This window comes from Pempheris klunzingeri, chromosome 4 (genome assembly GCF_042242105.1).
Source record: "Pempheris klunzingeri isolate RE-2024b chromosome 4, fPemKlu1.hap1, whole genome shotgun sequence".
Taxonomy (NCBI): Eukaryota; Metazoa; Chordata; class Actinopteri; order Acropomatiformes; family Pempheridae; genus Pempheris; species Pempheris klunzingeri.
Window position 1 is genome coordinate 2,563,894 of NC_092015.1, and position 14,183 is coordinate 2,578,076.

Sequence of the window (14,183 nt, forward strand, 5' to 3'; positions counted from 1 at the left end):
GAATACATTTTAATTATGAAAATAAATGGACTGCACATTCATTTACTTCTCTCAAAACTGACCTCCAAAGTCAAATGTACGTCATCTTCAGTTTGTACCCTTAACATTTGAAATTATATCACTGATGAACTGAGTTCCTCCCAGTTGATTTGATGTGTAAAAGCAGCTGGAGTCAAATACACAAAGACCTTCTGAAGTCATTTTCTCTACAAATTCACTGATTTATGCACATTTCTATTGACTCTCTAAAGCTGCCAGCACTCTTCTACAGCACAGGTAGCCACACCTGGGCTGGAATAAGGGCTACTTCAAATTCAACATTAAGTTGATTCGATCTTACCCTAAATCGGTGGTCTGCAGTCCTGCTGAGAAAAGCTGAGAGCTGGAAGAGCTAGCCAGCTATGCATATAGCAAAACAGAGGCTGTGGGCAATGGTGCTCTAGAGGCTGTCACCCTTCTTGTTGTCGGTCATCTCAGCTGGAGCAGACAACAGCATCAACAGGTGGAGTGGAAGACTCCTCCCACCTTGGCGCCCTGGTTAGCCAGTTTGTTGTATTCAGCGACAGCCTTCTCCGTCTGCAGGACTGTGACATCGACACCTTTCTGCTTTACAAAGTCCAGAGTGGAGGAAGGAACCTGAGAGACGGGACGACGGCACAGACAGACTTACAGCGCGTCACCACAGAAAGAGTTTTAATCGTCCATCTAACGGTCTCCTGATGGAAAACAACCCAAAACAGAGATTAGGTTTACTACGGGGACTGTGTATGTACTTGAACGCATCAGATGCAGCTCTTTACATGGGCTCACCCGACGCCTCCTGTGTGCACAGACAAAACCTCAAATATGATTTTGGTCTCGTTCCTTTTGCCTACACAGCCTGTCATGGCAGGTTTAAACCAAATGTAATCGCAAAAAAGTCCCTATTATTCCTACACATGCACACAAAAAAAGAAATAATACAACACATGAACATGAATTACAACTCTTGTATCCTCATCTTCCCGCCCTGATTTCATGAATGTGTTCTGGGTCATTATATAATTTAGGGACTTCTTACGTCCCTGTTTTTTATAATAGTTCCAAAAAATATTTGTATGTTGACAGTTGATCATGTTTTCATAAATAAAAATCATTATTTATTGTAGAAGCAGCCATTTGTTATTTCAAAAACAGCTAAATATAAGTAAAATCCACATTTTGTCCCTGTCCTTTTAATCACAAATGAACACATTTACAATTTCTTTTTATAATATCTATAATATCATCATCTTCTTATCTTAATTAATAGGATAAGATTTGTGTCAATATATCAAATAATACATTTTATGTGTGTCCCACATGACCTGCTCCTCATGATATTAAGACACTCAGAAGGCTGTAAGCTTTGTTCTTTCTGCCTTTTCTGTCAGAGTCAAGGAAGAACTTAAGGCATGTCAACAGTATTACTCCAATATCATTATTAGATTATGTGTAATTGTATTTCACTTAATTACTACTGTAATAGTTTAAGAAAATCTTTCTCAAAAATGCAATTTGGTGCTTGGTTGGAGGCAGCCATTTTGATTTCAGGCATTTGACAGTGTTTGTCTGTAACTTAGTTGACACAATAATCAATTAATATCTCCTTTTATTTAACAAATATCCCAAATAAATAATGCTTAAGCTTGTTAATAACTAAAAACATAAACTAAAAACTTTTTAATTAGGGGGAAACATATATATACACACACACTCATTGAGGTTGAATTCGTAAACTTTTCCCTCTGAATAAACTAAACTAGACTTTAGTAGGTCTGTTTTTACCTGCAGAGCTTCACTCATGCCTCTGCCAATGACCAGCAAGTCTATTCCCTTCTTCAGCACCTCCTCCAGATCAGCAGGCTGTACTCCTGGGAAATGCTGCAGTGGGAGAAACAAAATAATGAAATAAATGAAACAAAAGATATTAGCTTTTCTCAAGTGCATATTAAAATGAAAAATAATTATTTATTAACGAGGCACTTCTTCATTTTTACTTGAGATTGTTTCTCAAAGGGTGATTTTTACCCTTTTTTAATGGGGGTAATTATACTTTTACATTACTTAGGTTTTGACTATTCTATCCATCACTGTATGTGTGTGCGTATGATGTGGGCATTATGATTGTGGCTCCACTCACATCAGTCCCGGTCTCTCTCCAGTCCCAGGCCCGGCTACCTCCAGGCCAGACTTTACAGTCCTTGTAGCTGGAGGAGCATCCCTTCACCTTCATGTGGCCCCAGGAGAGAGAGGCGATCTCTGGAGAGGACATCTTATGTGAGGAGACGACGCAGAGGTAGATGACGACTCTGTGCAGATTGTGAACAAGTCATTAAATACTGTTACAGCTAAGATTAAATAGTTTTATGGGTAAGTAAGCAAGGCCATAACTATAGAAACAAAGATACCACATCCATTCATGTAGCCGCCATGTTAGGGAGGTCAAGATATTGGTTATATCCTGGAATTAAATTCAGTTACTAGGGGCAAAAGAGATAAAACTGATGAATAGAAAAAGACAGGAGATATATAAACAGATTAAAGATTCCAACATATAACCAGTATACACTTCCTCCTGCTCCTTTTCGTGCATGTTATGTGTTAATGGATGAAATTCTTTGTCATTTTTTGTGTGTTTGTTTAATTTTTTTTTTATTACATGTATGAAATAAAATAAAATCAATCAATCAATGCAAACTTTGCACTTGATTTTGTTGTGAAGTCTGCATCGGTTAACACACACACTAGCGGATCTTGACCTCCCCAATATGGCGGACATGAGGTTTCATAGCAGCTTCCATGTTCTGTGAGGTAAAGTCACTGTTTTTGTCAGTGGGGTGTGGTGGCATCAGAAGCGGCTGTCTGACAGTCAGGTAAAGCAGTAAAACTGGGGGGGAACAACATCTACTGTAGGAAACACACTGACATTGGTACCTCATACAGCCCCACTTCAAAAAAAATCCTAAACTATTTAATATGCTGTTGTTTTTAATGCCACAGGAGTGAAAAGTGGGTTAAAAAAAACACACATATTCCTTAATTGCATGTTGAAGCATTCGAGGTTTGTAACTTGCAGCAAAGTTGAGATAAAAATTGCAGCTCGTCAGCTGCCACTTGTTATTCATAGGACCTGACTGGGAGCTATTTTTGTTCTGGCCACAGACACAGACTGGCTCACGCGACACACCAGTGCCATCAAAAAATCATGTCTGTCGTCGCATTAATAAACCTCAACAGTTTGACACCACTTAGAAATAACGTTGCAATGTTGCTCTGTGCGTTAAACTATGACAGGAACTTATGAGGCTGAAGCTCGTTCTGCTACTTACCTTTTCTCTGTGTCAACAGGCTGCAAACACACCCCTGAAATTATTCCTCCTCCTGTAGTTAAAGGGAAACACCACTGAGTTTCACACACTGACTTCACATGGCAGATATTTACAAGCTCTTCTGTCTCATCGCCACCAAAAAAATAAACAACTCAGCCTCATCTCAGTGGTTAATGACCTTAGATATAGTTTACCAAGATATGAAAACAGATGGAACTATGTTACTGTGGTTAAAAGAATTAGTCTGAAAAAAATAAAAACCCTCCAGGCGCAGTTCCAAATGCCATCTTCGTCTTTTACCTTGGTAGCCTGGCCTTTAACAGTGCAATATCTACCCAGCCATGACATTATGTCTTCAGCATTCAGTCTCATTGAACATCCTGACAATGACCGTTTTAGAGGCATTGTCAGGTGAACGGTGAAAACTGAAAACTGGGTTTTAGCATTTTCAAAGCGTGTCCAAAAGTCATGTGATAGCAGAGCATTGCAAAAGCTCACATCGAATCCTTTGTTGAATGGCAACGTCAAAATGCAATTTATATCATCTGTTTGGAAGTTCAATAGTTTTTTAATGAGATTGTCTAATCTAGACAAGTACAGTAGCTTTCCATCCTTAATATTAAAACTGAAGCGAACACTGTGGTGCCTCCGCATGCCGGCATGGTTGGCTGACATGGTGGAGGCACCACAAGCTAAAACCTGAAGTCTTAAAAAACACTTTAAAATGTATAAATAACGTACAAAAGGGTAAACCTTGTGTTGTTTTGGCTGGATCTAGGTGTTGAGTCCGTCAGAAGACCAGTAACCTGGTCTCTGGGCCAATGTGTTCCTAGTTATGACAGATTATCAACTACAGGGGAGTTGTAAAAGGTCAAACAAGGGAAAGGAATATTGTAGCACTAGAATATAATATCTACTATTTATTTACTATATACTATTTATTTATTTATGCTAGGCTATCGCAGAAGGGCTAGTAGTAGTCGGCTGAGAGCTGATTGAGAATCAATAAACACAGCACAGTATTGCAATTGTATTACCAGTAATGTGTTGAACGTTTCAAACAAAAAGCACTTGAATTTAGTCAAGGAAAACAATGATCAAAATCAACTAGCAAAACAGAGGCCTTTCAATACAGCAATGTAACTGCATGACATTCACTGACTTTAAGTCTCAAGTTTCTATTCATAAATTCAATCGGTCTATATTTCACAGTGCACCTTTAACTTAGTAATGATTGTGATAAATAACATGCAAAGAAAACACATTCAGGGGGTTCACAGTGATGCATCCCATCAAAACCATATACTGAATATTGCACTAGTTCAGTTCAGTGTTTAATGAGGTTCTGGTGCTGTACTGGGCTAGGTGTGCAGTCCCACCTCGCCCTCTGGCCTCTGGGCTTGAGGCCTGCACACCTGTGAAGCCACCGGTGGTCAGTATCCAGTTTCTTTTCCTGACCTGTTATAGGTAAACAGGCGGAAAGCATTCAGTGTGTGCATAAGCTCATATCACAGTTTCATGTCATGATCCCTGTCATCAATCACAGCAGCAGGAGCCTTCAGGTGAGAAGCGGGTTGCTGCTAAAGCGCCATTTAATCCTACAGTGAAGTCAAACTCACCAGGTGAGTTAATAATCAAGAGAAGTTCAAGGTGTAGTCTGAAGGTCCAGGGGGGTTTCACTTCCCAACGTCCACCTGTGTGATTTGTTTGGTCCTACGCCCAGGTGTAGGAGTGCTGAGTGACCAGAACAGGTGACTCGCCGTCTGAACAAATGGACCGTCGCTCCCGAATGAAGGGAGGGCGGATACCAGGTGCCACAGACAGTAGCTGATTGGTTCAGATTGTTTGACTGACAGCTCAGGTGGCCAATACCTACAAAGGGTTTTGATTGACTGAAGGTGTGTGAACGACAACAAACTATACCTGAGTGAAAGTATGCAGACCAGTGTTGCCAGGTGTACGATAATTTTGCCCTCTGTACGATCAATAATCCAAAAAAAGGCCAAAAGTACGATAACTTGACAGTTTCCGTGAACGTGTGGTTCCAATCAGCCTTGCTCAAATCTGCCGTACAGTTTTTGTGACCTGTGAAGGCATCTCTGATCATGTGACATTTCCAACCAATCGTAATTGGTTTAGCGTGAGATACGAGCACCTGGATACAAGTGACGTTGTCTCGGAATAACGAGCATGATTGGCTGATCGTGCCCCATTAATTAATTGATTTGTTTTATTATTGAGTAATAGTTGGCAGCAGGCACTTTTTAAGTTTGAAGATGCGCAGTTATTTGTCATTTTTGAGGACAAAGAGAGAAAGTTCTGAATTATTAATTAAAGATTTTATCATTTTATTAAAGATTCATATAAGTAATTCAAATAGTATTCAAATGTTGGAATGCAAAACTAAATTTCACTAAGTGAAGCCAGATTTACTCTTTATTTTCTTCTCAGTTATGAATACTGTTTCAAAAAAGTTAAGCTGCTGTGTTAATTCCCTAACAGTGGGTGGCCTCATGATTTAGCTCATTAGTTCCCACCTGTCATTTGTTTATGGGGGACACATTAGTGTAACACAGCTGAGTTTGAGCACACAGCAGTGGATGAGGACGCTTTTAAACACATATAGAACCACTATATTTGACTATCACGCAACAGTAAGCTTGTTATTTTGGTTATGACGGGTGGACGATAATTTACCCCAAAATACGATAATTTTGAGTCTGTGGTACGATAATTCTACATTTCCCACCTGGCAACACTGACCTGAGTGAACAAATGCAGACAGATGACAATAACTATACCATTAACAGGTGGCGACCGCTGTCTTAACCAAAAGGCAGAGAAGCAATAACAAACTTCCCTGCTTCATATACACCAAAATTCATGGGTAGAAAACAAGTATTTATTCAAAAAGTAAATCAAAGAATTACACAACGTAAAGCGAGCTCAAAAGCTGAATGCCACTAACCAACTGTGGAAAACTTTACACAAACAACAAAATCACTGCAGGCTCCACTGTGTCACAGAGACCACACTAAGATCACACTGATCAAACAATGAGAACATGTCCATTCACACCAGTGTTGGCGGAGGGAGGGAGGGAGAAGAGAGTGGATGTGGCACTCCCCTGATTCATATACACCCCTGCTAATCACTGATTAGGGACACCTGTTGCACCTCTCCTGCAGAGGAGGAACCTGTGGGGAGAGCGAGAGAGAACCAAGACACCAGCGCACACACACACACACGCACACACACACACACACACACACACACACACACACAAAAAGGTGTTAAAGGGAAGGACAGATATGAAGTACAGTACTTGAGAGAACATGAAAAAGTGCTTCAGTATTACACACTCAATGACTTTCCACCACTGACTGCTGGTCTACATGGTGAAACAAAGCACAGACAACCTCACCAAGCAGTGTGAGGATTGAAGGATAAAGGAATGTTTTCATGTTGACGTATCAGATATTAAACTGATAGAACAGATTTTTTGGAAAAAATATTATTTATTCATGACACACACTATACAGTACATCCTTTTATATTCCACACATCATAGACTAGTTGATTTCCTTACACAACTCAAATTGCTCCCCTAATATGACATCAATTCAAATCACAATATGATAGAAACCTGCAACAAAGACAATTACCTAAACATTGGAAACAGTGGAAATCAAATGGGGTTGGGAGATCAGACCCAAAAACATCTATAAATTCCCGTAAAGAACTTTCCATCTATCTTTAACTGAGTCCACACCCCATTTATTAGTCTCCAATTTAAACTTCTTCTGTATCATCTCTTCGATATTTTTTTCACAGTGCCCTGCACAGACCACTTGGTTGCACCATTTATCACGTTACATCTTACCTCCCATAGCTTCACCTTCATGATGGACACAAGTTCCACAAGTTTGTGAAGCCTTGCTTTCTCCAAATTAAAATCCTCTCTTACCCATGTCATGTTGTTCAAAACAGCAAACTTTGTGCCCAATTCCCTCCAAAGTTGTTGTGTAAAAAAACACTTAAACAAAACATGCTAAACTGCTTCTAATCCAAAACATCTTTCCCTTGGACAGAACTTATTTCCGGTTAGGTTGTGGTCAAAGAAGGTGTTCAGCACGGGCAATCTCTTATGAAGCACTAGCCAATTGAAATCCTTTAATCTATCATCCAGCTGTTTGGGTTGTGTTTCCTTCCAGGTTTTTGTAGAGATATGAATTGCGTCTCTAGGGTCAAGTCTGGTAATCAGAGCCGTGCCCAGACGATCATTTCTTTGTAGTACCGTGGCATATCCTCTGCTTTGGGAAGCCGGTTATCCCATGCCTAACCCTAACCCTAACCCTAACCCTAAGGGTCTCAAAGGAAGAGTAGGGGAAAATTTCATGAAAGACAGGCATTTATGCTCAGTTGGTGACAACACTATTGTGCATACCTTAGAAAAAAATAACACATTCAATTTCAACCTAAAGCTGGGCACATCCCTACCTCCTCTCTCCACCGGCTGATACATTCGCTTTTAATTGTTACGGCTCTAGAGCCTTGGTCGTCAGCATGCAATCACCTAACCTGGCACACCTGCCCAGTGTACCAGGTTATATAGACCAGCCTGTGGAACCAACGCTCTCTCTCTTCACACCCAGCCACCCATACTCTTCATCGTTGTAATAAAATGGTCTTTATTTACAGTAAAGCCTCTCTTGCACCTCTTCCTTTGTTGTGGCCTAGGAGCCAGCCGTGACATAATATATTCGTACCCTCCCCATATGAAATTGAATAGAGCTTTTTGTAGCCTACTAATGCCGGCACTGGAAAAATATATGCCACATGAAGCAATACTGGCAATATATCAGATTTCATAGCTACAACTTTGCCACTGAAAGATAGCTTTCTCAACTTCCACATGTTGGACCTGACCCCACAGGCCAATCATTAAATAAAATGGAGGAATGATGGTGTATAAATGTTAATATTTATTATCCACGGTGCAAAATCACAATCCTATTCCTCCAAACAGGATAAAATTATGTATACTGTCAATACGTAGTGCACATGAGCCCAATAGACTAGGGGTGAAATTCACTGCATGCTTAAAATGCCACTGCACATCAATTCATATCAAAATAGCACCACAATCAATTCACACGTGACTATAACCAGCACACATAAATCAGGTCTCAGTGTTACTAGGGATTATAGTTGATAATTACCCACCGCGGATCTTAACAGGGAAGTGAGTAAACAAACAAAACAATTAACAAAAAAATTAAGGAAGTTAGTCCACCCTCACAGGATGTACCCCCAAGTCTTTACATCCACGAGCCCCACAAGGCCGAGCGGACTAACTAAAACAAATCCTACAAATGAAACTAAAAAGGACAGCAGGAGACAGTGCACACACGACGAACAGTCACTGTAAAAACACAAACAATAAAAACACAATTAATGACTAAATAACAGATTAAACACACCCAAAACAGAATAACATTTTTAATAAACATCCTTAAAAACCGCATACCTGCTACAGCGGCCCGTGTCTCTCTGGCCTCACGCAGACAATCAACACCTGCCCACTCACCTAACTCGCTTTATTGTTTCCTGCCCCAATCAGAGGCAGACAGCAGAGGACCAACAGGTGCCACTGGTTACACACATATTGAGTTTTGTTAATACTTTGTCCAACTTTATCTTCCAATTTGCCTCAGCATTGTCTGCGGTGCCAAAAGATATGCCCAATAAAGTCATAGGCCCAGTGCACAGAGAGGCCAAGTGGGGTGTCCGTCCTATCCTTCCACTTTCCCCAAGTAAAAGGAGACGCTCATCGAATCTCCAACTACCGGCCTGTGACGATGCTGTGCACAGATTACAAGATTTTTAGTAAGACTCTAACAAACCGCTTAATTTCTGCTTTGCCATTTATTATAGGCCCGGATCAAACATGTACGACTCAAGGCAGACAGATTCAATGGAATCTACAATTGCACAGAGATTTATTGGCTTATTCCCAGGAAAGAAATCTTCTTATTGTTCTTAGTTTGGACCAAGAGACAGCTTTCGATAGGGTCAACCAAGATTTTTTGTTTAGGATATTGGAAAAATTTGGGTTTGGTAGTAGATTCATAAACTGGATGAAAATGTTGTACACAGAGGTAGGAAGTAGGGTAAATGTCAATGGCAAGCTTGGGGAAAGGTTTAAACAAATGAGGGGGGTCAGGCAAGGTTGCCCAGCATCAGCCCCATTGTATGTGGTGTTTATTGAAATCCTAGCGTGTGCAATTAGGAGGAACCCTCGTATTAGAGGTATACAGTTGCCAGGTGGGGGACAGCTAACCATATCACAGTTTGCCGATGACACAGTGTTGTACTTAAGAGACGATCATTGTCTACAGCAGGCTATGAATGTCATTGACGTGTTTACAAGTGCTTCAGGTTCGAAAATGAATAAAGGGAAATCTCAATCTATCGCCCCATAACCCCAGTTGTACGAATGTAAGTAAATAATTCCAACAACTGAGGCCCATTGTCTTCCCAGAAGGCCATGTAAAACTCTTTTCTGAGGCCATCTATTCCTGGCACCTTCCCATTTTTCAGTGACATAAGTGTCTTCGTAATTTCTTCCAACTTTATGTCCTTATCCAATTCTGTCTTTAAATGGTCAGGAATAAAGCTGTCTACAGAATTTAACAATATTGTGCCCTTCATATGATCTACAGTTTCTGTACTAAAAAACTTAGAAAAATGGCAGGAAGCAATCCTTCTGGATCAACAATCTCATCACCAAAATCATTTAGAAGGGAGAGAATACACCGCCTCTTTGCCTGTGCTTATGCCTGCTTAAAAAAAATAAGGAGAACACCTTGTCCTTTTCCCACTTTTCCCTTTGGCTCCTAAATTTATACAGTGTTTCATCTGACCATAAAACCAGAAGTCTTCTTCTTTGTCCAGATGAGCATTTGCAAAGGCCAAGCGGGCTTTTGTGTGCCTTATCTGGACTGTCTGCCTTGAGATTCACCAGGATGGCCTTGGTGGTGATCCTTGGATTCTTGGATTCACCTCTCTCACTATCCTCCTGGCCAGCACAGGTGTCACTTTTGGCTTCCAACCACATCCTCTGAGATTTTCCACAGTGCGGAACATCTTGTATTTTTTAATAATACTTTGCACTGTAGCCACTGGAACTTGAAAACATTTAGATATGGTCTTATAGCCTTTTCCTGACTTGTGAGCAGCCACAATGCGCAGCCGCAGGTCCTCAGTGAGCTCCTTTGTCTTAGCCATGACTGTCCACAAACCAAATGCAGAGAGCTGCTGTTTTTCACCTGTTGAGTTGATTAAAACAGCTGTTCCCAACGAATCAGGGTAATTAGGATGCTTTAGAACAGCTTGGACTATTTGGAATGGTATAGAACTTTTTAGGATTTTCCCATAGACTGTGACAGTTTGCAAAGGGTATGAATAATTTTGGATATGCCACTTTTTGTTCAAATGTAAATAAAAGCTGAGAAATATGTTTTTCCACAATGATGCCTCTTGTACATCATCTTATTATCTTATGCGAGACGCCTGTGTCATTTCCAATCAAGAAAAAACTTGCTGGTTGAAAAAAAGTAACTTTAAGTCAAAATTTGCCAGGGGTATGAATAATTTCAGGCTTGACTGTATATATACATATATATATATATATATATATATATATATATACTGTTCAATTTCCAGTACCCTTTTCCAAACTGTGTCCCCTTCAAACTCAGTATAACAGAGAGCAAGTTGTGATCTGAGTAAAATACAGGAAACACCTGAGCCACAACTGGAAATTCAGACTGACAAAATATGTAATCTATTCTGCTTTTTGCTCCTCTACATTTTGCCCATGTGAACCCAGGGTCATCCGGATTAATTTTTTTAATAAGAATCAACTAAGCTATATTTCGATATCAGGCCCTTGAAAGTAACTCCCATTTTATTGCCCTCACTTGGAGAATTGAAGTCACCTCCAATTATGACATGGCGGTTGGTCATGAAAACAGCATCCAACTTAGGGTAAAGCTCGTTTCTTTTTTTTGGTGAAGCGTGAGCATATTTGTTTACTACTCTCAAACTCATACCCTTCCATTCAATATCTCTAACCAGGACTCTCCCCTGTAACACGGAGAAGCTCCCGACAATTTTGACATCAACCTTCCCACATAATGTTCCCACCCCGGATGAGTGGACATCTCCAATACTCCACCTAGAATCCCCTTTAACCCACTGTGTGAACCCCCTACAGACCTCCACATTCTTCAAATGGAACTCCTGTAGGAGGCACAGGGAGAAATCGAGAGAACTTAAATGGGCGAATACGGCAGTGAACCAGAGGGACCATCCTTTGATGGCCAGGGGTGGCTCGTGGGCTCATGACAGTTACCAGAGAGCACAGTCATTGTCTTTTTGCGCTGTGTCGGCCTCCTTTCCCTCCTGCGTCTCCTCTACAAGGTCGGTATAAAGTACGTCGAACCTGTTAGTTTCATTCGGAGAAAGGGACAGAGGGGGGAAGGTGAAACGCTTGCTTTAACCCTCTTTTGTTTCCCCTTTCCAGTGCTGTTCTCCACTGTGATCCATTCCACATCTGAAAAATTCTCCAAGCTTTCAGACATCTCCACCCTCTCCCCCCAGGAGCTGGAACCCTCTACTGGGGCTGGTGCCACTCCAGGTGGATCAGCCACACCTGCCACACTTTCCCCGTCTCTCACCAGTTCAGCAATTACATCTTCTATTGCCTTCAACGAGGAGGTGCTAGCGTCGTTATCAGTTGGCCCTTCCACCTGCTGCGAGGCCATCGCACCTGAGCCTCGTCTGGTCATATTAGCGTATGAGGAGCCAATTTCAGGGCAGTGTCTGAACAAATGGCCCTCAGAGCCACAAAGGCTACACTTTTTGGGTTGGCCCAAGTCCTTCATTGTATGTCCCAGGTGGTCACAGCTCCTGCACCTGATCTGCTTGTAAGCAGTCGCCACGTGTCCATATGAAGCACACTTTCTACAATATAATGGCTGACCAGCATAGATCAGAGTACCCCTGTTAGTGCCAATAGTGAAGGAAGCAGGGACGTGGCAAAAACCATCATACTCACTTGGGTCTTCTGCCAGCATGACGTGAAACTGGCGTTGTCCAGTCCATATCCCAAGCGAATCTCTAACTTACCCCACACTTGTTAGCACAGTCGCGTACCTGGTCGCTTCCTCAGACACCCAGGGATTATAAATATACACAGTCACTGAGCGTTCACCGGTACGACACAAACTTTGCACCCTTTAGTCCTTCAGGGGTCCATTAGCTACCCAAGCCGCAAGCCCCTTCGCCTCTTCCATCTTTGTTATGGTGTAGAAAGTGACATCGTAGTACTTTGTCTTTGCGTTCTTCTGCAGACAAAAGATGTCGCCATCTTTTAGGCCAAGAGCACTGAATAATACCGATCTTCTCCACACAGAGTCAGAGGCTGGGTCTAGGTGTTAAATCCGTCAGAAGACCGGTAAACTGGTCTCTCGGCCAATGTATTCCTAGTTATGACAGATTAACAACTACAAAGGAGTTGTAAAAAGTCTAAAAAGGAAAAAGAATATCCTCCCAAGTAATGGTAACAACCAATGCCACAACAGGCAGAGATTTTACCATCAACAGGAGGCGACTGCTGTCTTAACCAAAAGGCGAGAAGCGATCCAAAAATCTATTTAATATATGGTCCCCAGGTAGGGGACGTATCAGTTATTAAACTGATAAGAACAGATTTTTTCTTTCGAAAATGTTTATTGACACATTCATAAAAGACTTCATAAAAAGCTTCAAGAACAATCTACACTTAATTTTTTAAATAAATATTGTTCTAAAAACAGATCACATGTAAAATAAAGTTGTCTCCAGTAAAAGCACACATCAAGAAGTTTTCAAAGTGTTTAGTATCAATTTCCTTAAAACAATTTTGGACACTCTTGCAGACCTTAAAATACAAAGTAGTTAACCATTAAATAAATAAATATCTGTAAAGCCACAGCGGAAGAATAAAACAATGAAGGTGTTACAGATAAACAGTCATCAGTTAGGTGTACATAAAAGGTTTTAGAAGAGTGTCCATGTTAAGTCTTTAAAAAAGAGGTGCATTTGTTTAAAAGGCTCATTCTTGCTGTGTACTGGGCGTGGGTGTACAGTCCTACCGCGCCCTCAAGGAATGACTGAGGCTTGAGGCCTGCCCACCTGATCAAAGGCTTTCTCAAAATCTAAATTTAGGACTACTAGCCTAAATCATAAATATTTAAGAGGTTAAGATGTCTGTGAGATTTCCCTCTCTCACCACCTTGCCACACCCCCTCATCTACCATGATCAGTTCCACCTGTTGCTCCCACCTGTGTCTCATCTCCACTCATCACACAGTCAGTATTTAAGCAGCTCCGGTCCACTCACTCTTTGCCAGAGTGTCTTCGCGTTATGCCCAACTCTCCAGCACTCATTTTTGGACTGATCTCCCGGTTTCAACTCTGCTTGTCCCTGACTATCCCTCCTCGTCTCTGCCCCTGTAATGGCCACAGCCTTCTGCCCCTGACCACGAGCTCTGCCTGTGTGTTTCCGGATTCTCATCTGCCTGTTTTGCAGCTGTGTGGCATGTTGCCGCTCCGGTTTCGAGTGAGATTAAGGGACATTACCACTTTTCCTCTGTGGTTGTGCTGCGTTTGGGTTAGGGTTAGGGTTAGGGTCCTACCACACATCCTGACATAAGATCTTGTCCCATAAAAGTCAAGTGTGCTAAAAGTGCCCTGCCATCTCTCACCACAGTGCTGCCCTTCACC

The 14,183-nt window shown here is 41.4% G+C and overlaps 1 protein-coding gene and 1 pseudogene across 1 annotated transcript; both read right to left on the minus strand.

Moving 5' to 3' along the window:
* Positions 1–35: 35 nt before the first annotated feature.
* On the minus strand, positions 36–3,410 carry aamdc (adipogenesis associated, Mth938 domain containing). The gene is made up of 4 exons (XM_070829336.1): positions 3,351–3,410; positions 2,162–2,330; positions 1,807–1,902; positions 36–636 (listed from the first exon to the last, which is right to left on the minus strand). Exons 2-4 carry the CDS (start codon positions 2,291–2,293, stop codon positions 496–498), a joined length of 369 nt encoding a protein of 122 aa, XP_070685437.1. The 5' UTR covers positions 2,294–2,330; positions 3,351–3,410; the 3' UTR covers positions 36–495.
* Positions 3,411–13,043: 9,633 nt separating this feature from the next.
* On the minus strand, positions 13,044–13,147 carry LOC139200703 (U2 spliceosomal RNA; annotated as a pseudogene).
* Positions 13,148–14,183: the final 1,036 nt, after the last annotated feature.